The sequence below is a fragment of the Galleria mellonella genome, unplaced genomic scaffold (assembly GCF_026898425.1).
Source record: "Galleria mellonella isolate WM207_F2 unplaced genomic scaffold, CSIRO_AGI_GalMel_v1 utg300, whole genome shotgun sequence".
NCBI lineage: Eukaryota > Metazoa > Arthropoda > Insecta > Lepidoptera > Pyralidae > Galleria > Galleria mellonella.
The window spans coordinates 2,581,265-2,607,962 of NW_026442068.1; the positions used below are offsets into that span (position 1 = coordinate 2,581,265).

General features: G+C 32.5%; 1 protein-coding gene across 3 annotated transcripts in view; it reads right to left on the reverse strand.

The window, feature by feature from the left end:
• Positions 1 to 230: 230 nt before the first annotated feature.
• LOC116413135 (venom dipeptidyl peptidase 4) overlaps positions 231 to 26,698 on the reverse strand; it is a 55,697-nt gene continuing 29,229 nt past the window's right edge. For 2 of the 3 annotated variants that reach the window (XM_052895594.1, XM_052895595.1), the window contains exons 2-18: positions 26,628 to 26,694; positions 20,584 to 20,896; positions 19,109 to 19,203; positions 18,621 to 18,698; positions 16,053 to 16,320; positions 15,258 to 15,427; positions 14,443 to 14,534; positions 12,761 to 12,878; positions 11,775 to 11,867; positions 10,128 to 10,258; positions 9,036 to 9,237; positions 7,543 to 7,730; positions 6,704 to 6,898; positions 5,930 to 6,087; positions 5,485 to 5,570; positions 4,332 to 4,457; positions 231 to 3,568 (exon numbers count right to left, since the gene is read on the reverse strand). In XM_052895594.1, coding sequence (XP_052751554.1) covers positions 3,479 to 3,568; positions 4,332 to 4,457; positions 5,485 to 5,570; positions 5,930 to 6,087; positions 6,704 to 6,898; positions 7,543 to 7,730; positions 9,036 to 9,237; positions 10,128 to 10,258; positions 11,775 to 11,867; positions 12,761 to 12,878; positions 14,443 to 14,534; positions 15,258 to 15,427; positions 16,053 to 16,320; positions 18,621 to 18,698; positions 19,109 to 19,203; positions 20,584 to 20,896; positions 26,628 to 26,678 — 2,454 coding nt within the window. In that variant the 5' untranslated portion in view covers positions 26,679 to 26,694 and the 3' untranslated portion in view covers positions 231 to 3,478. Of the gene's footprint in view, positions 3,569 to 4,331; positions 4,458 to 5,484; positions 5,571 to 5,929; positions 6,088 to 6,703; positions 6,899 to 7,542; positions 7,731 to 9,035; positions 9,238 to 10,127; positions 10,259 to 11,774; positions 11,868 to 12,760; positions 12,879 to 14,442; positions 14,535 to 15,257; positions 15,428 to 16,052; positions 16,321 to 18,620; positions 18,699 to 19,108; positions 19,204 to 20,583; positions 20,897 to 24,512; positions 24,633 to 26,627; positions 26,695 to 26,698 lie in introns of those variants that run through there. The other variant, XM_052895593.1, reaches the window with a different exon arrangement.

Genomic DNA, 26,698 nt, shown 5'->3' on the forward strand with positions numbered 1-26,698 from the left:
GATGTGTCCGTGATTTCGTTTATATTTATTTTCATGTCAAGCGCTTTACGTGTTAGACAGAGGGTGTCATAGTAGTAATAAGTTATAAATTTATATATATGAAAGTAGATTCGTAACTTGTCTCGTGCTTATCATTATTCACAGAGAAAAGCTTTATAGCCTCATTTCTATCGCATTAAAAATACCTATAAGAAGCTGTAAGTTTGTCTTGCAGTAAATAAAACAAAAAATATAGAAAACACATTTATTAGGACTTTGTACTTTGAGTACATAAAATATTTACATAGAAACAAATTGTAAATTGCATAATACCTAAGTATATTTCGGTAATACATAATAACATAAGAATTAAAATTCGCAACCCTGTTATACTGATTTAGATTAGATTTGGCAACACTTGGTAAAAATTGTCATAAAATACTCTATTACGTCAAAATGAATAATTATTCTTAAAAATGAATTTATACTATTTACACTATTCTTACATATACAGGGTGTAACGGAATGTAAAAGAAAAATAAATACTAAATTGTTACTGTATACATCTTTCCCAAACATGAAAATTTAAGAAGTAAACGGCGACAATAATATAAGATGCGCGATCACGTGATCAATTTACTGTAAAAGGTTCAAAAATTGCTTTCATAATATGATTGAAATTATTTCGGCCCATGTCCCTTGGAGAAAATTATTTAGATTTCCAAATAGGTACGCCTATATCTCTATTATAAATAATACTAGTACAGTATTATATTATATATATTTTAAATAATAAACAGCATCTAGTTTCAGACTAGAGAACGACTGATACACGTACATACATATATTTTTGTAAATATACTATAATACTTACACATAAATAACACATATATAGACAGACTACAAGAAACACTACGCTAAAAACAGCTAACTCCGTCACTGGCTGTACTTACGATTCATCTGTGTGTGCATGATTAGATACACAGAAATATTACAATTATGAATTGTAAAAATAATAGGTGCATTTTGTTTAAAAAAAAAATATATGTCAATCAACAGTTGACTGACAGTTTTCTGACATGTTTTTTGCGCTGTACTGTAAATATATTATTTTAGTTTCTATTGTGCTAGGTTTAAACTGCGGAATTTTAAAAACTGTTTTCCATTACACCCTGTATAATTAATTTGAATTTAATAACTATTTATTGCATTAAACAGGTAACGTGAAGCCTTGAAACACTTTGAATACTATTATACTATATAAATAATACTATTATTTGATATATTCAATACAAAAATGTTTTATTTACATAGGTACTCAAACGACATACGAATAAATGTCCAGGTAGAACTGACACTAGCGTGAATTCAATATTAATAACTACGTTGGCGCGCTGACGATTCGCGTCCAATTCGTGTCCTATTAAGTCAGGGCTAGCAAACAAAAGATATCAAAGCGAGAATTTGGGTCGTTCACTCTCAGTCACGTCATATTATAAAATATGTTTTAAATCGAGTAATAGTGTGGCTGTGTGGTTCCAGCATAAAATAGACCACCCCTTCCTTTCCCATAAGTGTCATAAAAAATGACTAAGGAAAAGCGAGGGATGGGCAACAGCGTCTCTCTTAAAACATCTCTAAAGCCTGACCGCGATTGCCAATCTGCCTGCCAAGTGTGGCAACTACTGACAAAACATCCCAAGGGGGAGGCTTATGTTAAGCAGTGGACGATTAAGGGCCGATATGATGATGATAGGGGAAAAGGGTTCTTTAGAGGAAAACATATGAGTGTCAGTTCTACCCAGTCCGTTTATTATTATGCATAGTCTAAAAATAATAATAACAATTGAGCAAAAAATCTAACTGGCATCTTTATTCTTGCTCATCTAAGTAGATGTAGAATGTATTATAAGCTTCGGTACATCTTTTTAAAAGAATTAATTTGAATCACCTCCCCTAGTAAGTACTTGAAAAATAAAACTTTGATATCTGATACGTAAAAAATACTACCGATATTTGATTAAGAAATTAGTTTTCAATACAAATATTGAAGAAAAAAAAACAATATTTCTGTAGTTTTTAAAGCGCCTGAGGAATATGATTTATTTAATGATATAAAAAGATGACTTGTCACGAGTCAAATGAAATTTCGTAAACATTGATATAAAAAAAAAAATTAATCTCGTATAGAAGTTTACGATTCTGGTCAGACGTATAATACGTAAGTACTACATAATCAAACCATCAAGAGTTAAAATAGCTAGGATAGTGTCTCTTATAAGAAACCAAGCAAAAAACTTCTGGGAGCACAAACCACAACACCCAGACACGAGCTAATTCGAAAAAGTTTATTTCCTAAATTGGACTAACCAGAAATTGAACCCGGGACCTCTTTTACTAAAAGTAATGTGCTCACTACTGCGTTACAAAGGTAGTCAATTGTTGACAAATTTTATTATTACTCAATTAAACGAAACTAACTGATTACAAATAAGTGCATTATTTATTCGATTGCATTAATTTTCACTGACGCTTTTAGTCTACAGTGGCGAGAAAGTAATCAGAATCAAAAATGATAGGTCCCGAACCATTTGTTGCACTTGCATCAAGTGTTATTAACTTTGCCCTTGAGGAAAAAACAGCAAAAAGAATGGAGGAATTTGCATGGTCTTAAACATTCTAAAAAGTTCTTAAATGACAATGTTGAAGGATGGGATAAACTCATCTACAGCGGTGGCAGACAACAGGCAAGACTCATTATGGGTGCCTTAACTGGTCATATGCCAATAAGGCATATACTACACAAGATGGGTCTATCTTCGGACAGACCCATCCGGGGAGAAATCGGAATCCATGGAACACTTGATGTGCAACTGTGATTCGTTAGCGAGCATGCGCATGAGGCTACTGAGAACGGCTTATCCAAAGCCAGGGGACTACAGATATCTTAAACCGCAGGATATCGTTTAGGTAACACAAAGGATCTATGAAATGATGGTATAAGGCAGGGGGAAACACAAAAGATCCCGATGGGTCGACGTGCAATAGCTTAGCTGACCCAATATGCGAATATAAGATAAGATAGTCTACAGTGACTACATCTTAGTTTTTTTTTTTTTTTATATCAATGTTCATTGTCACGTGAATTATTTTAGGAACATTCCAATATAAATTTTAAAACATTTTAATACTCAATTTTCTAATGAAACGTGGGCAATTTTTTTTCAAATTGTCGGTCAATAAATAATTTATCTATAATACATAGAGATGGGTAATATCTGATATCTATATATTGATCTTCTGGACTTTGATGACCACCCATTACGATACCGGTCATACCAATCAAGAACCTATATTCATTACGAGCGGGTTCTTTTTTTCGATATTATTACATAACCGATATCTAAAATATCGGTTATTGGGTCAATATATGTATCAATATTGTAACCGCAATATATAGATATTGATAAATATTACCCATCCTTAAAAATACAATATATTACAACAAATTTTCACGCAGGAACCTCTCGAATGCGTGATACAAATGTGGCCGTACTCCGATTAAACCGTGCCCTTCATCGGTATAACTCTGTAATAAATAAATAAAATATTAAAATTAAATATGCTCATAACTGTAATATCTTGTGTGGTATTCAGAGGCATTTATCGATTGTTATATCGAGCGAATGCGAATTCTAAACTGATTTTAGTTATTCCTTTTTTTTATTGAAAAACCTTGCTCCTATGCCTAGGACCAGTCCTATATTTGATCATTTTTATGCAGCTTCCAAAAGAACCTATAATGATATTCTTTTTGCTATCGTTTGTGTTCATTCCAATGTGAGGTGGGGGCGATTTTTTAATAATGACTTAAATTTCTAATTAAGACACCACTATTATAGGTATCCCATCACCCGTATCCAATAGCGAGGACGGGATGCCTTAAATACTGTTTTTTTTTATACAACTTAGAATGGCAAACAAGCTGACGGCCCACCTGATGGAAAGTGGTAACCGTCGCCTATAGACATGAGCAGTACCACGGACATAACAGAGTATACTGTTACGCCCATGATACTCCCCATGCATTGCCATTCAAACCGAAACACAGCCATGCAAACACAACTACTTCACGGTAGAAACACGAATGGGACAGAGGTTCCCAAGCAATCGACTTTTGTACAAAGTCTCCCTCTGGTGCCTCGTGTAGGACCATGTTTCGGTTCCATTAGTCATCATTGGCAACACGCACTGGTTAAAGAACTTCGTTTGAACATATAAGATACTATATACTGTGTGCAAAGCTATTGTTCTGTAATTAGGAAATAGCTAATGTGAAACTATAAACTGACCATTTGCTCGAAGTATATATCTCGCCTCTGCAGATGGCGCGAGAGCAGCATGGCGTGTTGATAGTGAACGTTATCGTCCGCCGTCCCGTGCACCAGGAAGTAACGTTTACCGCGGAACGACTCCAACTATAAAAGAGATACATTTAAAATTAAACAAATCTACATTTGAAATAAAGTTTTTATAGCCTTCAGAATTTATTGTCAAATTCTGAACATACCATACAAGGTTATAGTTTTTGTCAATACTAATCAAAATAGCACAAAACTTAGAATGGCAAACAAGCTGACGGCCCACCTGATGGAAAGTGATAACGGTCGCCTATAGACATGAGCAGTACCATGGACATATGTGTCCATAAACATAAATCACTTTTTTAATAATTAATCAAAAAGTTTGAAATATGTTTATTTGTGTTTAAATATAGTTGTTTTAATTATTTTTGCCTTTACTGATTTTTCTTATTATGAATTCTTTTTAACTATTGTGGTTTTTTTTCAATAAAAAAAATTATATAAAATAAAAAGAAAAATTGACAGATGATTGCGACGTTATTATACTAAAGAAGTTTGTACAAAAAAATACATAATGTTTTTCTTACTGGACAACAGCATACTACGCATGTAGCCCCAAATTAATAGACAACTGAATTTTTTTTTTTAATAATTAGATAAAACACACCCAATCAGTTAAAAACCAGCATAATCACAAATATAAATGATTGTTTAAGAGGGTATCGAACTCGCATCCATCAAGATCATAACATATACCTATATACATGATCACAACATGGGATTTTACAAAGGTCTCGTCTATATGATGGCGGAGTAAAAATACAAAATGTCATCACTGCTTTTTATTTCCATGTCAGAGATGACTCGTACTTCTGCTGTATCAATTGAACATTGTTTCAGCTTGAAGGGTGCTATGGCAGTGAAAAGACAGGTCATGGAGGCATAACACTATGGTACTTAGGAATACACATTAGATATGCCATGGACATTACAGCGTATTCTATGACATTTACGGTACTGTTTATATTTATAGATGATTGAAACTACAAAAATTGTTGATCGCGTTAAATTCTGATAGTGTATTTAAAATATTAGTAAACAATAGGAAATTTTAAGTTTAATTATAATTTGTTAAACTTACAGCTTCCTCTGTAAGAAGCGACGACTCAAAATAGCCCTGTGGATTGTTAGCAGGAGTGTCCATATATCGCTCCGTATAAATGGTATCTGTAAGCAAATTTAGAAATAATTAGTTATTGTAAAACTTTTAACTGTCTACTGCTGAACATAAGCCCCCCCCCCCTCCCCCTTGGAAACTTTTGCCAGTAGTTGCCATGCTTGGCAGGCGGATTGGCAACTGCAGTCAGACTTTAGAAAAGTTTTAAGAGGGGCGCTACTGCCCATCCCATGCCCTCCCCTAGTCGCCTCTTACGACACCCACGAAATAGGAATTGCTGGCCTATTCTATAGAGAACCACATGGCTAGACAGTACTTTAATTCATTCAATGTAATACATAATTCTAGAATGTAAACATATAATTATTGATTATTATTTATTAATATAAGAAACTAAAGCGACACGAACCGTAGAATCGCCAGTCGACGACGGGAGCGACGGCGATGCCGCAGCGGAACACGTCGCCGCCGCGAGCGAGCGCCAGCGACGACGCGTACCCGCCATACGACCAGCCCCATATGCACGTGCGGTTGCTGTCGAGCCAGGGCAGACTCTGTTGCAGGTATCTGTGTACATATATCATCTATATAAATAAAAAAGTTATATTAAGTTTTCTTTAAGGTCGGCAACACGTGACACTTCTAGTTTTGCAGACGTCCATGGGCTACAGTGACCGTTTACCATCAGACATGAAAAAAAAAATATTAAATGTTTACTAAGCGCAAAACTAGAGAATGGCTGAATCACTTCGGCTGTTTCTTTTCTCCAAATATACTCGTATTGAAATAAACTGTTCCTAACTATTAGTAGTCAAATATTAACTTAAATAATAAATTCAATATTGACAGATCAGGGGGAAGGAATTGTTAGTAATGTAAACTAAAAGCCCTATTGCTAGTAATATACCCAAGCAGGTCGACCTTACAATTCGAATTTACAGGGTACAGAGGAATAACACCTGAGTCCTCAGGAATGTCAACGCATGTAGGGGAAACAGTAAACTCTGTTATGTCCATGATACTGCTCTTGTCTATAGGCGACGGTTACCACTTTCCATCAGGTGAGCTGTCAGCTTGTTTGCCATTCTATGTTGTATAAAAAAAAACAGAAAAACAAGTGAAGTGAGAGGTACCAAGCAAACGACTTGTGTAAAATCTCGTTCTGATATTACAGGTCCAATACCTGGTGACGTTGATCTGGTCTTCAATCTCGACGGTGCCGAGCCGCCGGTTGACCGCGAACGCGCTGTCCACGCCGCGCAGCCCCGAGCCGCGGCCGTCGATCCGCGCCACCGCGATGTTCCACCGGTTGACCAGCGACGTGCCCCAGTCCAGCAACCACTCCTTGGTCACCAGAGCCGTGTCCGGACCACCGTAGCTGGCAGTGACAAATCATTCGTAAATACTTTAATGGAAATATATAGACGCTAGAACAGCAAAATGTGGTAAACGCCACTTTAACTGGTACTGAGTCACTTATCTTTGAATTTTTCTGCGTAGAATGGTATATTGAATAAATGATTTAAAACAAGTTGGCACGATTTAGTCAACAACAGAAATTTCTTTAATTTACACACTACTACTTTTATAGATATAAAATATATCAAAAAACTAAAAATATTTGATATTAATAGTTTTACCATATTCTGTTTCACCTTTTAGTTTTGGCTTTTACTTTATTTTATTACTTTTTTATAAAATTCACTCAATGGCACTTAATACCATTTTAACAATATTAAACAATGTGTCAAGAGTTCTTTTCATTTTTCATGTTGTAAAAGAAAAAAGCAAAGTATTTGTATTAGAAAAGCATATAGCAGAAATCTCGGAACAAAATCTAATAAAAGATATTCCTTAACTAGGCGAGTTTTTTTTTTTTTAATCAAGACCTTCCCTATATTGCCATAAAGAGATTTGTTTAGATATGGTGAAACTCTCTTAATAACAATGTCAATTCTCTGTTTAATTGCAAATGTATGTCTTACTACATTTTATACAAAAAGTTGTTTAAAAAATACTTACACATAAACCAGCAGCGGTACATTTGTTCGCTGTGCATAATCAGGTGGAGCTTGGATGAGCACATCGGCATTGGGCAGTCCAGATTCAGATGGTACAGATACACGGAAAGTAACAGGGAAGTTGCTTATGTCTGCCAATTGTGATGTCAACTGGCTATTGTCGGCCCAAGTTCGCACCAATGCACCGTTCTGAAATATGCAACAAAATACGTTGAATATTTATTGATTTAGCTTAATTACAGATCCTTTACAGAACTGAGTGCCAAAGTTTACTTTTTAATTTTTTTTTTCATTTTTAAAATTTACTATATCATACTTCATCTAATTCCATAACATATCATTTACCTACTACGAAGGTAAAAACCCTTAAAATAATAATAAATAAAACTATATATGTGACATATAAAGGATAAATCATATTTAAATAATCCAAATCTAAAGTTTAAAAAGTCAGTGATCATGTTGAGATTGAATCTTGAGACCCGGACTACAGTCGAGTGTTATCTAACTGAGGTCTCGCCAATCCAATCATCGCCTCTTTTCTTGCGTATAAACTGATATTTACTCTTAAATAATCTAATTAAATGAACAAATTAAAAGAGCACACGAAGTCAAAAGTAGAAATAAAAATTCTTATCGAGTAAAAGTAAAGCATTACTGATATTTTTTTAAACAACAACTAGAAGTAGAAAGACCATGAACATCCCAGAATACACTGTCACATATGCAGCTGTTTGTAAACATCCATGGACTATAGTGACCATTTACCATGTGACAGATCATATGTATACAATTACCAGGAATATACTTTTTATAATTGTTGAAAGACGGACTTTTTCTGGCAGCAAAACCTATGACACTGCGAACTTTCTATGATCTTTTGTGCTCGCTCTTTTTTAAAGTTTGCTGCTAATTTCTGTCAATGATTTATTTATTTATTTATTTATTTTTTTACTCACCATATTTTTTATCTTCCAAAACGTGATACATAGGTTTATTTTCAAACTTAAAAATTTTGTACAACATTTTAAAAATATATATCTATTTTGTTTAAATTATAATGGGTGAGCAATAATAGGAATGGATAAGTGGGAGCAAACTGAGCAGTACAGGTATACGTTGCCGATAGTAATCGACAACACGCAATCGCATGAGGGATGATACAAAGAACAACGGCTGAGAGTTGCAGGATTGTCTATTCCACCGTCGAGCAACCGACAATAATGCACCATCAAATTACACTTTCGCTTTACCTCGAGCGTTTCTAGACCTACCATACCGGATACGAACAGTGAATTTTAATATGTTTTTTGTAGCGATATTTTTCATCTATATTATAGGATACAGAGTGTATTTTTCAAAGAAAGTACACCGTTTATCTATAAGTTGGCTACAGCCACATATTAAGTGCTGTGGCGTTTCTTCCTCACTGTGACAAAATCTACACTTTTTGATCATAAACCTAGTTGGATCATATGCTACTAATATACTTACAAGATTGTATATGAACACTTGTGGTATATTTGGACCACCGCAGGTGATAGTGATCAGGTTGCCATCGCTGATGGATGCATCGTTGTAACGACAACTGTTCTCATCACCAATGTTGCAAGTAAAGCAGGATACTGCACCACTGCTGTTTACACTATATATATGCTGTTCAGAGGAGTCGTTTGTAGCTGTGGCCTTGTACCAACTGAAAATTGTATATAGTTTGAAATTAGTTCAGGACATATTATATTTATCAAAAGGGAATTGTAAAGTTAATTTATTTATATTTTTTAAACTTTACAAAAATTCTCATCTCCCCTCTTAATAATTATCGGCCGGGGTTCAGCCAGGGAGTTGCGGGCAGAATCTAAGAGCACCGCTTTCTGCATCTTTCCCGGGAGTAAACCGCCTCGGAATCCCAACCGTATGAGATGTTGTTCCAGAGTAGTTGGGATAATACCGTCCACCGACATAAGCATTGGAATGATTTCGGTGGATGTCACTTAATACTTATTATTATTATTATTTCAGCCGTTAACTGTCCACTGCTGGGGTCGGCAACCACAATTGACAACCGCAATGAGACGCTGCTGTCCATCCCTCGCCCGCTCGTAGTCGACTTTTACGACGCCTACAGGAAAGGAAGGGGTGGCCTATTCTATTTAATTTTATCATTAACTAAATTGCCTGTAAGATATGAGATTTCAAATATGAAGTTTTTTTTAAGCCGATAAGAAGTCTCATTATTGGGCAAAGGTAAAATATGATGATAAAATTGCAATATAAAACTTCCGCATTCAGTATTTGAGCGAGAAATGAAATATTTTTGCAATCAGCTATGGTCTGCGGAGACTGCTTGCAGTTTAATACATGAACACTTACTCAAGTTAGTAGGTATAGTTGCCACATGAGTTATTTTGAATATCAAGCGGGTATAAGTTCCTAGTCTACAAGCATTCAGGTAAAAGTACTACCAGATAGAAAATGGTAACTAAAATATTCTTGTCCTTACCTCATTCCTACTTTATCGAGTACTTCAGGTTATTCTATTGTGGGTTGACAAATTGACTAAATTAAAAGAAATATAGAACTTACATGACATCATCAGAGGTCCACTTTAGTATATCAAGAACCGTGTTCTGGGTATTAATGCGATTTTGAGAAGACCACACGCCTGTTGCTTGGGACACTTGAATTATTTGCTTGTAACGGACACCTCCGACGGTCTGAAAGTTTATATAAAATTAACTATATTTTAATTTATATCGTATGAATGATAAAAATGTAACTGAATACAGACACTTCTCGTAACTAATTATATGCAATGCATAATTATTTTTTTATAGAACTTAGAATGGAAAACAAGCTGACGGCCCACCTGATGGAAAGTGGTAACCGTCGCCTATAGACACGAGCAGTACCATGGACATAACAGAGTATGCTGTTTCGCTCATGATACCCCCCATCGTTGCCATTCCTGAGGACTCAGGTGTTATTCCTTCCTAAATTCTGCCATATCCCACCCTTCAAACGAAACACAGCCATAAATGCACGTTATATCAAGCAAACGACTTTTGTATCAATGACAATAGTAAAAATACGAAGAGTTACATTATATAAAAGTATCTTATCACTCAATCAATCATAACCTATAATATCCTACTACTACAACTCGTGTGAGGAGAACTTTCTCCGGTATCAATAATGTTTAAGACATCTTTCTTGCACACAATATTTTCAGTTTCCAGGGGTAACTGCATAGTGGTCGACCTATTAGATTCTATTGCTAGTAATTGGCCTGTTAAAATGTCATTTCTTACAATCCCCTGGGGGTTAAGAAGTTGACCTGGAAGACCCATCTGAGTCCTCTTAAAGGGATATAGTTACCTTCTTTAGTTAACCTCTTACGTAGCTTACTCAATAACGGCATTACGTGACCTCCAAAGCACGAAGCAAGTAAATAATAATGATTTTTAAATAACCCAAATATGAATTTGAAAGTTTTTTTTTATACAACTTAGAATGGCAAACAAGCTGACGGCCTACCTGATGGGAAGTGGTAACCGTCGCCTATTTGAGCAGTACCATGGACATAACAGACTGTTTCATGATCTCGTTGCCATTGGTCGTTGATCTTAAATTTTATCCCATGTATTTATATATATATATATATATATATATATATATATATATATATATATATATATATATATATATATATTGCTGTCAAAGTTGTTCTCTCCTGAGCTATCAGTGTGCCACAATTGGGTAATTAATATCTCTCACTTCAATCTCCCATAGTCGTTATAAAATAAATAAAAATAAAAACGTAATTTTTTGCGAAATTTCTCTCCTTACATTTACTGGGATGATATTCTTATGAGGGATTGAATCAAAGTTATTAATATATATATTTTTATACTGGTACAATTGAAGAAATTTTCTCAGAGAGATATAAAATTTTTTTGTATCTTCTAAACCAATATGACACCTCTAACTATTGAAGTTTCTAAGTTTGTTGTCGTTTTTTGATCCACATTTTATCGAGAAATATGTCCTGCTTAACAACTTGTTGATTTTTTAAAAGTATGTTAATGATTAAAATTTCATATCCTATACAATATTAGTAAACACAGTGAAAAGGTTTCTGGAAATGTTCACGTGAACAGGAGAACACATATACAGGCATGTTAATAATAATACATAAAGTAAATAATTTTCTGTTACGAATTCATTACTTACTTGTGGCAAAATAGTAATGAAGGCCGTTCCTGCTTCATTGAAAATCAGTGGGATGTTATCAACCCATCCGTCTGTTTCATTATAAGAAAATACCTGTAAACATTTAATTGAATCATGTTATAAAAAAGAAATCGCTTGTCAAACAGTGTTTAGTACTGCGAAGTTGACAGATAAACACATAGTGTGAAATGTACAGAAATTGACTTAAAAATTATATTAACGTTTACGTCGATATATAGATAAATATCGTAAAAGTGCCAGGACCACACGTATATCTCTTACTTTCCTGATGTCGTAAGAAGCAACTAAGGAAACTTATTAGTCCAGGGATGGGCAGGAGCGTCCCTGTTTAAACATCACTAAAGGCTAACTGCGGTTGCCAACCCGCTTGCTGTGGCAATTACAAAACCCCCTTTATGGAGAGAGCAGTTCAGCATTGGAAAGTTTTCTACTGATATGATAATGATAATTTTTAATCATAAATCCACACACATGCACACGCACACACACACGCGCGCGCGCTCACACACACACATACACACATACACACACACACACACACAATCACATTTTTTTTAATATTAACTTTATTGTTCTTTTTTTATCTCCTACTATTAATTATTGTTATTTATTTTTAATTTTGGATTGTGTAAATTTAGTTCAAAACTTTTTTTACTGTTCCACTATACTTTTCGTACAAATCTATTGCATCGTTATGTTTCTTGTCTAATTAAGTCATTTTTCTATATGTTAAGTAAAACTTTTTACATAATTCTTAAATATTATAAACGAGAAAGTTAGTTCGATCAAACAAATATCTATTTTGTTACTCTTTCACATAATAACTATTAAATAGATTTGAATGAAATTCATTACACGAATTACATAAAGTTTACCTCTTAACTTGATACATAGGATACTTTGTATAGAGATTCACACAGGCGAAGCCGCAAGATATAGCTAGTAATTATAAAAATGATAAATACCCTTGTACAAGTCGACCCGAATGTGCATAGTTCCACCACTAAGTTGTTCTGCTCTCTATTTGTCCATATCAGCGCGATCGTGTCGTTTGTCACGAAACTTACTGGTTTCAAGATTGGCCTGTAATTTTACACATAATTGAAGATTGAGTACCAAAAAAAACTAACTTCAATTGTGACAAAATTAGTTATATCGATTTAAAAACTAAATTACTCGAATCGATTTTTTAATTTTTTTAAAATTTCTATGGTACCAATCAGTAAGTATGTCAGATAAAAAAAAGAATTCGCCAAATCGGTTTACAACTAATATAGTTGTGAGATAACAAACATAAAAAATACAACCGAATTGAGAACCTCCTTTTTTAAAGTCGGTTAAAGACCGTTTAAATTTATCTATTTTTAAATACATTAGCTTTTTACCCACTACTTCGTATGCGTGTATTTCAGAAGTAGGATAACGAATCAAATAAATCACTTCTAGTTGGAGTATCAAGATAAAACGTACACCAGGCTTTGCATTAAAGCTCCAGGAACACGCCCGATCTAATTTGATACAGTAGTTTTAGCGGAATGCCGAAAAAAACATATAAACAGATAGGCATACAAAATTCCCAACACATATTGTTGTGGATTCCATTGGTTTTATTAAAACACCTCATATATTTTTTAAAATATCTCCCACATATGGACATCGTCAAGTTACATATTTATTATATTAGTTTAGTAGTTATATTTATACTAAATAATGAAAGGCAAAATACAAAACATCTATAAAAGTCATGTATATATATATATATATATATATATATATATATATATATATATATATATATATATATATATATATATATATATATATATATAAAGGTATTTGAAAATCCCAATGCTAGTGGTTTACATCGGGTTTTCCTCTTGTATATTAACGCATATAAAGTTTGAGCGCATTTTATTAGAAGCACTATGTGTGATAGTTAAATATATATATAAATATATATGTATTTAGGTCCATTTTACTTACATAATATCACGGGAAATATATATAAATATAGTTTGTATAAGTTTATTATTACGTGTTATTAAATGCCTTTATGCTATCTATTATATTTACCAAATGTGTTTGGAATGAATTAGTACTGTTTTCCTTCTTGATTATGTGCTGAAGAGAGTATGGTTCTGAAATGTTTAATAGTTGGCACGCTAGTTGGTGATTTAAACGGCTACTGGCGAAACGGGGACAGTATTTCAGAAGGTGTTCAATGTTCTGAATGTCGGTGTTATTACATGGGCATAATTCATTAGTTGTACACGTGAGATTACCATTCTATGTTAAAATTTGATTTAAATATATAACAGAGTATTTATATGTGACATTTTAATAAAGCTTACTTCTATTTCATTCTAAAGAAATCAGCACAACCATATATTGTGCATAACTATAATTATACCCTTCCTTTCTCGTGGGTGTTGTAAGAGATGATTAAGGGAATTTAATGGTTCACCAAAGGATAACTGCGGTTGCCAATCTGCGTAGTCAAGTCAAGCGTAGTAAATACTAGCAAAACACTCCTTAAGAGGAAGGCTTGTGTACAGCCGTGGACTGTTAACGACTGATAATATAATAATAATAATTATTATATTATAATTAAAATTCGAAGTCTTTAAGTTTCTAAATAGATACTTACTCGTTAAGATCACTGGGAGCAGAGAAAACCGTATTGGTGTTGGACCCAAGATCCTGAATGGTGACTGTTACTGTCGGGTTGGTTGTTCCAGGCTGAAAAGTAACAATATTAATTGTTAAATAAATCTTTTAAACTATTGAGGTGCCTTACAAGAATACGGATTCCAAAGAAATGTCTTCACCATTTTTTACGCGCAGTGCTTCACGCTCGTGAATAAGAGCTTCTATTGAGTTCATAACTAGTTGCATTTAAAACGTAAGCCGAATTATGTAATTACAATACAGTATGACTTACGATAGTTATTTATTTATTTAACTCTTTATTGCACCTTTATTATATAACGATGAGTATTATTTTACTAATCTTTTATAAAGACTCTAAAATGGGATGAAGAGATAGCAATCAAAACTAGTGGACTCATATTGTTAGCTATATTTCGAGTCAGGTCGACTTCCAAGAGTATAAGCTTTATTACACATTTATTAATCGTTATTATATGTATTAATCGTATTAGAAAAAGAGAAAATCATAAAAAGAAAAAGGAATGACAAAATATAGTAGGTATTTCTTCCAATCGATCTTGAGAATACAAAAGGTGAAATTATCTTTAAGGTTTATATACAAAGCGTAAGTCTTAAGAGGTCATAAGAGGCAACGAAGAACACAAAGGACAAGCACAAAAAAAATTAAACTCTGTACCAGGCCTTACACATAACCTGGTGAAAGTAAACTATATCCCCCTTTATAAAGAGAAATATGTGCACAGCAGTGGAATCTTAAAAAATTGTTCATATAAGATATATTTTAGTACGTACCTTGGGATATCGGATAGCATGGTGTAGCGTATACTGGTACTCAAGAGAGCCGGGCACACCATAGCGAGGTACCTTCATAGTTCTCACTTCAGTATCGTTAAATGTTGCAAACGCCAGTTTCGTGCCGTCAGCCGAGAACCACAACGCGTTGTTAGACGAGAACACCTCCTCTGAAAATGTTACCGTTAAACCTCATAAAGTTGATAGAAAACAAGATTACCAGCAGTTTTTTTAATGGGTGATAATGGAATGGTAACCCCATCCGCGCTATCGGTATACACCAGCGGGGTACCAGTGAAGGATGATAGGTGAGGATGAAACAGGTCAGTTAGCCCACCGTGACGAATTCAACAAGAATTGTTCACGATGGTTTCCAGGGGGAACCACGTGGAGGTCGACATAATAGGGCATATTGCTAGCAATGGGGCTGTCAAACTCAATTGCTAACAGTTCCTTTCCCCCCGGATACCAGCAGTTAGAATATATTGTTAGGAACTAGAAATTTTATTTATTTATTTCATTTTAATATTACATCTGAAATCAAGAGCTTACATCTGGAATAATTAAAAATATTTTATTTACACCATACATTAACCAATTATAGATTTCCAGTTTGGTATACCAGACAATATTATGTGTATTTTTGGAAAGTAGATTAAATTAAATAGAAAAAAAACATTCATTGTTTGGTTGTTTATGGTATTATATGTAGAATACATGTTTATTCTAATGGTATCCTAGCTTGACAACACGGTGACGTGTCGTCGTGGAGTGATGAAAAAAAAGGTTACTCACCTTCATAAACCCAATCGGGGATGCCATTATAAATAACGTCCAACTGTCCAGAAGTTGTGATTTGTTGTGCCTCATTAGTCAAGTTAGACTTATAGTAGATGTTATTTAAATAGACAAAAGCCAACGCGGTACCAGACGGCCCCCATACAAGGTTCTGTAGGAAGGCTTCATTTGATCTTGTTGACAAGCCTGGAGGCACAATGGAAACGGATGTTTGACTATCAACGTTGATAGAGGAGTACAACGCCAGGAAACTATGTCTATATACCTGAAAATTAAAAGTATAAACAAACAGAAATTAAACACAGTCGTTTCTTTTCATAAAAACACATAGCTGTTTATGTAAAAAAAAAAAATCATATGATTCGTATATATTTTTATTTTTTGTTTTCGTTTTTTAGTTAGATCAATTTCAAATTGTGAATGCTAAATAAAGATTTATATTTTTAGTACATTTGGCGCTTTTTATCACAATAATACAATTCATGCAGTTATAAAATAATATGAATATGGTAATAATAAAAATAAATCACAAAGTGAATAATGAGACACTGGACTGTCTACCATTCTGTAAATGTTTTGTGAAGAATAGAAATGGCATAAATGATCGTCCTTTGACTAAAATTTCTTCCTGACATCTAAATCAAATTTAATATATAATAAAATATCGAAAATTTCTCAACTCTGTTCATGTATGAAAAACTAAGCGCTAACTAAGATTATAATCCATTACAACTAATAAATTAATGATATTAGATAACGAGTATCATAGTAGTTCTCCTCAATTTTATTTCAGAGGACGTACTAAAATAATACGAGTATTTACACTGCACATTTCTTTTCACCGAATGGTTTTTTCCGTGTGGATATTTTTTTCCGCATACTATAAAGAACCCTTGAGATACGGATAACTTTTATGGCAGACACAGATTAATTCTTTATATTTTTAATATTCATTACTATATATAAAAACAAAGAACCTTATAAAAAAAAGCATATTGTCTTATGTAGATTGCAAACAAAACTGAAATAATTTTTTTTTTCTCCTTTTGTATAAGTGATATTTATTTCAGTCATTAATATTTACTCATTTATTTTTTTACTCGGTCCAATAAAGTGTAAAATAAATAATACGAGTGTGATCTACATAAAAATCTAATATTTTATATTATATATCTAATATTTAATATTATTGGATAATAACTATAATGGATAAGTTATAATGGATACAGTATAACTCATGATAGGTATATTGGACAATAGTCCAGCGTACTGTCGCTCGCGATTATATAATGTGTGGCCGTAAACCGCGTTCAAGAATACGAGTAAGAGCTCCTATTTTGTTCGAAACTAGTCGGACAACCCCGAATTTAAATCGTGACTAAAGCCGACATTAATAATTAATTAAGAATTAAGATTTCAATTACAAAGTTACAAATTAATCATTTTATTGAAAACTATATATATATATATATATATATATATATAATATCGTAATATATAGTATCTCTATATATATCCATTATAGATTGATAAAAATCGAGATCGAGAGCTATACTAGCTTTGTTTACATTATATATTCAAATTAAATAGCTATATCACTATTATACGTCACGAATAAGAAGGTACATTTTTCATATGTTCGTTTGTTCAATAACGTCATCCTATTGCTTTTTCGTAATGCATATTTTCATAGCAATTATATGGCAATCTCTTTCTCCGATCGCAGTGTAATACGTCTGTGACAGCTGTCCTTTATGAAGATTGATTGACGTCTTTTGTCAATTTTGCCATATATTGAATGAAATAAATGGAACTCTAAATTAAATATAAATTGTGGCTATTGATCTTACTATTCATCCAATATATTGCTTGATAACAATATAACAATCACCTGTATATACAATATCTATTGATAAAAGTATCAATAACTGATATTTCACTTGTAAAAACAAGCGACCAACGTTATGTATTCTTATTCTATTGAATAGGTAAACTCGGATCATTCTTATTTTTCAATGGAATAAATATTATTTATTTCATTATTATTATGAAAAGAATAAATTTTAATGATTATGAGATATAAAACTCTAAAATATGAAACTAGGAGTATAAAAATTAGGAGATGTCAGGAAACTTATTCCTTAACTCTGAGCCATTGTGGGAGAAAATATCTTTGAAACCGTGCTGTACTCGACCGTTCAGGCCCTAAAGTATAGGGGTGAACTACCTGTCGGTAGTGAATTATACAATGTTAGAAAGTAGCCGTGGGTTTTATGTTAATTCTTCTGAGCACAGTCAATTGTACAAACATAGAACATGCAGAGAGAGGCGAAATCTATATTAAGACTTTAAAGTATGATACCGTTTATAAACCTGGGAACATCAACAATTCTCATAGCTCGTCATTTGCTTTAGAAGGCCATCATCTTGTTTGCCATTACCAGTTACATAAATAGAGTAAGGTTGTTCATTGCAGTGGTTTGCGGATAATCGTTGCTATTTTTCGTTGAATTAGTCAAGTTTTAGTTAAGTATCGATTCTAATATTACAAAAAATATGATTTACCTGTTGAACGTCATATGCTATCGCTACTTCATCACCATCTGGAGATAGCAACGGACTCCTAGTAGATCGGTGTAGAATCTATAACAATACAGTACAAATTATTTTAAAAGAACCAGTCAAGCACACACATGACACACATGTTGTGTACATGAAATATGCAACTCAATCTGTTTGAAAAAAAAAACATAATGAAAGAGTTTCACCTGATGTTAAATAACGATATGGCCTAAGATGAAATACATAAACCCAAATAATCAGCGTTGCCAAATTAGATATTTTTCTCATAATTATAGGTAAAAAAAAATCTGTCTGCGAAACTTTGGAGAAATTAAAATCTTGTAGAAATTAAAATCTTGTAGAAATTTTTGTCATCAAAAGTTTTGTTGAATCCGTAAGTTATTGTCTTTTTTTTATGGTCAGTTTCAACAACATGTCATCTGCCCTCGCTATATAACGTGCAGTTTACGAGTATATTTACTTATTCTTACCTCGGATGTATTTGTAACAAGTCTTTTAGTAGTATTAGCTTCAATGTCGTACAATTCTAAATCACCATTTTCGGCCCGGATTATTACATTGTTACCTGAAAATTATAAATAGGAAAATATTTAGTGTATTGTTAATGCAACATAAATTATCAAATGAGCTGACGATCTGCTTATAGAAAAGGTTAAATTAACTACTAACATGAATAACATAAGGGATATCATTTACGATACTGCGACGCCATGTCTACCCTGCACACTGACAATACACATTGGCTGCTATTTCTGAGGACTAAGATTTTATACTTCCGCAGATATTCTTCAATTTCACTATCACATCTTCAGTTTTATAAGAATTGCTTCGTGACAGAAACATTAGTAAAAAGAAGTTGCAGGCGCACTTTTGTACTGTCTGTGTGTCGAGCCATGCGATGATAGGTGGCTGTGGGCATCATTTTAAACAATCTCAAAACACAGTCTGTTATACAAGCGGTAAAACAAAGTCTTGCCTTAGACTTAAGACCTCGATACGGTCTCTGAGCTTGAACTAATAGTACTCTACTATGAAAATACTGAGCTAAACCATCATCATATCTGTTCTAAAGCCAGAACAACTTATATACGCCATTCAAACAAACGCTCCGTATCCATTACGTAGAAAAAAACATATTTAAAAAAAAAAACTTTTGCGCTACATATTCATATATAGATGAATGGTCAATATTCAAATAACTGAATTCTCTGTCTGCACCTCCTTCCGGATGCCTATACCAACGTTCTGCTCGATTAGTTTTTTCTGCTGGATCTATTTATGATTTATGATGATGATAATGAATTATCTTATCGAATTCTGCTACCATTAATGTGCGTGCGAGTGCAAATATATAAAGTTTGAGTACTAATTTTATTAGGATCTTTTTATATCTAAACATTTCCTCCGCCTGTATTATAACTAACTAGTAATAAGGGCTAACTGACCCATTGCTAGCATTACAGGTCGACCTCCACACGGTTCCCTCTGGGAACCATCGTGGATAATTGTAGTGGAATTCATCACGATGAGTTAACTGACCTGCTTTCATCCTTACCTTTCATCACTCACTGGTGCCCCGCCAGCGTATACCATTATTATCATTAAAAAAAAACGCCTGACAATTTTTTTGATTAACAGCTAAAGCATTACAGTAGAAACAAAGCATAATATACGTACTAGTCGAGTATGTTCCACTAACATTTGTTAACATATATTCATTTACAAATAATTTATTGTTTGTTTTTCAATTACAATTTTACGGCTGAGCTGATTTAATTTGAATGAGACTTAGTACTAACTGATAGACAAACTATATTCCAGATCAAAATGGCAACTTTATAATTAATTATATATATTCATGGCAGGCATATACTTTATTATTAATATATTCATGGCAGGAAAAACAAAAGAATATAGTCAATAGAAAATAAAAATATTGAGCTACCTGTCGACCAAGTTGCATCAAACGATGGTGGCGAAAACGCCTCGCCGATAATTGATTCCAAGTCTAGTTCTGGTCCTCCTGGCGGTTCTGTACTAGTAGTGGTAGTACTAACAGTACTACTACTGTCAGGTATTTCGGTAGTTGTCTCAATAGTAGGTGTTGATGCTGTCGTCGATATGATGGGCTCGGCGTCACCTCCTTTATCGCCTGAGAAGACTACAACTAATGCCACTACCACACCTATAATGGCCACCATAGCGACGATAGCTAATACGAACGTTAGCCTCTTGTTTCTTTTTGTAAAAACCAGGACCTGGAATTTAATAATTACAATTTAAGTATAAAAATACGGTTTACGGTATAAGACGTTTCTTTCTCTTAAGATTTATAAATAAATCAAATAAATGAGAAATTAAAAACTATGAACATACACTTAATATCTTCTGTTAGTGAGCACAATCTATCTAAAATCAATTAAAAATAAAAAAATCATGTGAAACTACCTTCATTTTATAAAAATTATACAATGCAATGAGAGTCAATACAAAAGGTTGTTTACAATGTAAGAACAGTGCTTATAATCTTCGGTTAATTGATGGTTAACTTGTACTTATTTTTCTTATTCTGTATATATTATGCATATATTTAGATTGCGTATTAAAATATTACAGTTAAAAATTAAGTTTATATTACAATTAAATATGCAAATACCATATTTTGGAGTAAGAAATCACATAAGAATAGGTATATAGTCCTTTATTTCTATTTTATGTATTAAGTAATGAAGATAGAAATAAAATTAAATTGATCTTATGATTCTTAAAACTAAAACTAATACTTTATTGGGGGGACCTGGTGTCTAAGATACAAGTTATGACTTAGTTTAGGCTCCAGATCTCCCACAAATTACGATACTTTTATTTTGTATAAAGTAAATTGTAATATTATTATATATTGTAATTTGTGGAGATGAATAAACTAATTTTTATTATTATTATTAAAACGAAGCAAAGCAAAACCACGTGGAAATTACACATAAACAAATATCCACTAAAGAAATAAAAACCCAATAAAAAATAATCATGCTTTAATTAATGATCCATTCACTATCTCATATTCAGCATTCAGAAGCCGAAGTAAATCGCTAGTGTATAACTTCTAGGTATATATATATATATATATATATATATATATATATATATATATATATATATATATATATATATATATATATATATATATATATATACTAATATTATATAAAAGAAAAAATAATCTATTTGTTATATTTTTTCTATTTTATAATATTTCTAATTTATTTGTTGTACGAGTATACTCGACTGATTTTTAAAATTCTTTCATCTGTAGAATACTACGTTGTCGACGAGTAACATATGTATATATACGTTATTATCGAAAATTCTGTCCATCCGTGCGAAACTGGGCCTAATCGTTAGTCACTAATAAATAATAATTGCTTGGGTACCTGTGTCCCATTCGTGTTTCTACCGTGAAGCAGTTGTGTTTGTATAGCTGTGTTTCGGTTTGAAGGGTGGGATATGGCATGAATTTACAGGGTACAGAGGAATAACACCTGAGTCCTCAGGAATGACAACGCATGAGTAGTATCATAGGTGAAACAGTATACTCTGTTATGTCCATAGTACTGCTCATATCTATAGGCGACGGTTGCCACTTTCCATCAGGTGGGCCGTCAGCTTGTTTACCATTCTAAGTAGTATAAAAAAAGTAGATAAATAATAGGACAATTTAAATATAACTATTTATTTTTCAAAATATTTTAAATATATATATATATATATATTCTTTATTGCACTTAAACAATATATGCGACAATTAGTTTAACAACTTGTTAGCAAGGGAGGACTTATCTCTGAAAGAGATCTCTTCCAGCCAACCCAGTGTAGTAAATATTTACCTAGTTACGTGATTAAATATTCAATTTTAGGTCATGTAACTAAAAACACAGTTCAAATAGCAAAGAGATTTGATTTCAAATCCCATAGGATCGAGTTAACGGAAAGTAAATTTTTCAATCTATTTCCAATTTATAGCTGTTTATTTTTTATATAACTGTTATAAATAAAATAAATTTGTATGTTTATATGTTCGGTTGTTTATTACCTCTTAATTTCTTAATAACCTAACCAGGTAAATTTTGGTATATACACATATAATAAATGACATGAACAAAGACAGATTGCTTTTTATCTTGCTCATTTCATCCATTCACGAGGACAAAGACACAGGCTTAGCTAATTATAACATTCCAGTTATTACCAGCTACTTTATCCACATGACCAGCACTTGTATACCAAATGAGGTACTTGTATACCAAATTTCATAATCGTAGGTTGAGTCGTTAAAGCGGTTGCACTTACACGAAAAAACCAACTAACCTATTTTCAAATTAATAATGTTTAGTAGGAATTATTTCCGAATGATCATTTAAGAAATGGTTTGATAGCGTACTATACAATTTAGACCAGTAGTCTACCTTAATCGTAGCTAATCGCATTATCTCTTGTCAATTTCTATGATACATTATTATTATCATTTTACGTAAGATTGAATTTTATTATCTAATTCACAGTTATACCACTAAGTGCATTAGATAAGGAATCATGACATTTTCAGTATCAAGTTCCAATATCTTATTGTAGATTCAGCAGGTCTTGTTCTTTTAATATTATTGACGGTTACAATACAAATTGAAAGATAATTTTAAGTTGACTTAAAAAAAAAACAGGAGACACCCAATTAAAGTATATTTTTTGTATGTACGAAGTAATGTGATGTCTTTATTAACTATGGACAAATTGTAATGATTCATTTTAATCGATACGGTTCACTCTTGTGTTCTTCACTTACACGTTTAGTAACCATCAGTTAAAATTTCTTTGATCATTATAACTGGGATTAATTATAAATAGATATATCTTAAATAATGCACTCGTTTGCTTGTTTATTTGTTAAAATCTATACGTTTTATATGAAAGAATATTTAAAAAATTTGCCTATATTAACTTCTATTAGCAACTGAACTTATATGCATTTTACCTATCAATTTAACAAATAGTCTATCTAACTTATGTACATTTATAATATCTATACATACCAAGCAATACTATAATAACATGAATCATCATCATCATTTCAGCCATTATTTGTCAACTACTGGACATAGGCCTCCCCCATAGACTGCCATAAGAAACGGCGCTGAGCCACCTACATACACTGACTCGCTGCAATGCATTTCAGATCGTCACTCCATCTAGTGGAGGGTCTTAGCTTGTGTATCTACAGTTAATCCTTCTACATCCCATATATATAATACGTGTATGCCAAATTTCTTGACGATTAGTTGAACCGTTAAAACGCCGATAAATAACAAACCAATCTATATATGTATAAACAAATAAAATCGCTTTCCCATTTATTATATTAGTAACGATTTATAGATTTCCTACAAACCCCTACCGACCCAGTATCGATCATAATCTGCCTAATTATACTTAAAATTTAATTATGACATATATTCTCTATTAAAAATGACATAATATCGTATACTTGAATATGTACAAAATAAAAACAAAATCAAACTGGCAAAAAAGAAGTGTATATATAAATACAACTATATATTTAATCACGCCTTCACAAATAAAATGTTACCAGAACTTGCACTATTTAAATAAAAAAGAACCTAAAAACTCATTATAAAATATATAAAAAATAAGTATCGTAATACCAATTTTAAAAGAATGAGGTCCTTAAATTATTTTTGTATGAATCTCACGTGATATCTTCATTGATTGAAGGCCGATTTTCACAATTCACTTTATAAACAAATATCTTTTAATTGAAAAAAAAAAGAAACGCGAATTAGATACATAATTATTTACTTACACCACTTTTCGTTCAATCACAATCAATATAACAATAACATTCCCTCTCAAGTTAAAACAAGACTGTCTTAGATACTGAATACTACTAACATTACAGCTGTTAGTCATCACATAGACATCGAGAATCAATTGAGATAACGGTTTCTTTTTCTTATTTCCATGTTCTACGTAGTACTCTGGGCTATCAAGCTAGGTTATCGGTGGCTATTGACGTTTATCTTATTTATTTTGTTGGTTTCTATTATAATATGAACCTTATTCATTCAACTTTTTAGATTTTCTTTGTAGATAATTAACGGGTTGCCACGATTATTTTCTTATTTGAGCACGCCGATATTCCGACGCTGTTTTATGTCATAGAGTTGTAGTCACGATGTAACTGACGAAATGAGTAAGGGTCTTATCTATTTACCCACTTTCTCCAACGTTTATTTTGGGAACAATAAAATAAACGTTTGTGAAACAAAATAAACAGGTATAAATATCCCTTAGGTCATACCCGTATTTCATCTTTGATACGCCATGATTTCTCTTGCAACAGGTAACAATTGTTTGCTATATATGTATATAAGCCAGATCTTGACATATTTAATGACAAAATGGACATATTTTTAAAATGTTGTACAAAATTTGTAAGTTTTTAAAATAAATCTATGGCTCACTACACGTTTTGGGAGATTGTAAGTGTGGTGAGTAATTTTCAAATAAATAAATAAGATAAACAATAAAAAAAAAGTTCCTTTTCTTATATTTCTATATAAATAATAATTAGTTAATTTGAAACATCGGCAATAAAGAAGCAAGTATGTAGGTACTATTTGCCTGCAAAAGTTTATTCATCGCGTTAAGTTCCGATTGTGTATTTAAAATATAAATAATAATTATTAAAAAAAAGTATTAGTATAAATAATTTCTGAAAACCAAATACTAAAAAATTGGAACACTTCTTTTTAAAAGCGATTAAATATTTAATGTTTCTAGTACTGTTGTCGGTGATTGAATGTTTATTTACATATTACAGACAATTAAAAGTTAATGGTGGTCATGAACTCTTTTTAGTGCACCAGATGGTGGAAGATAGGAATATTTGTATGCCTGAAGCAGGATTACATTCGAATAGTGTCAGTATCGGTACGTGTCGTAGTTTATTTTTTACACATATTTACATACAGGCCATTAAAAATTTAAAGTGTCATTGACCTGTTTTTAGTGCAGAAGATGGTGAATAATTATAATAAAAAAAGAAATACAGTAGAAGCTCCTTATTCGCGGGGTATGCGTTCCGTAAATATGCCGCGAATACAGAAACCGTGAATATGGACAGCCAAAGCACTTATACAGCAACATTAGCATTTGACAACATACTTTAGGCGTAGTTGTAATAAAGTCTTTTTTACTTTTTTATTAGTCTATTTACCTACAAGTTTACAAAGGATACCTAATTATTTTTAATTATAATTATGTACCAATTAGACCCGCAAATACAGAAATCTTTAGCCCCGAATATAGGAATTGGGTTGCAATTTTTTAATCTGCAAATAGTGAAAACGAATAAAGGAAGCGTGAATAAAGAGCTTTTACTGTATTTGGAATCCTGAAACAAAATTAGATTCGAATAATATTTTTATTAGGCTATTCTTTATTCTGAAGATATTTTCACTCGTTCTTATAAGCCGTATTACTAACTATTTTAAAGCAAGGCAACAATCATTATAGTCCGTCGTTGTTTGCACGTGAATTTCCTTGTTTTATTTTCCTATCTGAAACGTTTTAGCGTATCTAAACGTACTAAATATCATATTGAACTAGTACTGATGCCTGTACATACAAGGTCTAATTACAATTTCAATGTAATATAATAAATAGATAATATTACAAACAAATAATCTGTACTATACATCTATACTTTCTGTACCATATACATACTCGTATGTATAGTATAACATATCTAAGATCTGTATTCATAGATATAGTTATGATAACGAAGTATTGATATACGTCGGTCAGTAATGTCGGTAGCGGTCGTGGTTTCCAACTCTGACATCTATTTGATTCGGAGCAGTAAACCACAAGGGTATAATGCTCTTATGCATTTATCAGTTAAGTTTTGATACGTACCTGATCACTGGTTCCCATCTCCATTGTAGAGTTACTGTTATTTTGCGCCATACTTGTATCTTTTTACCTTA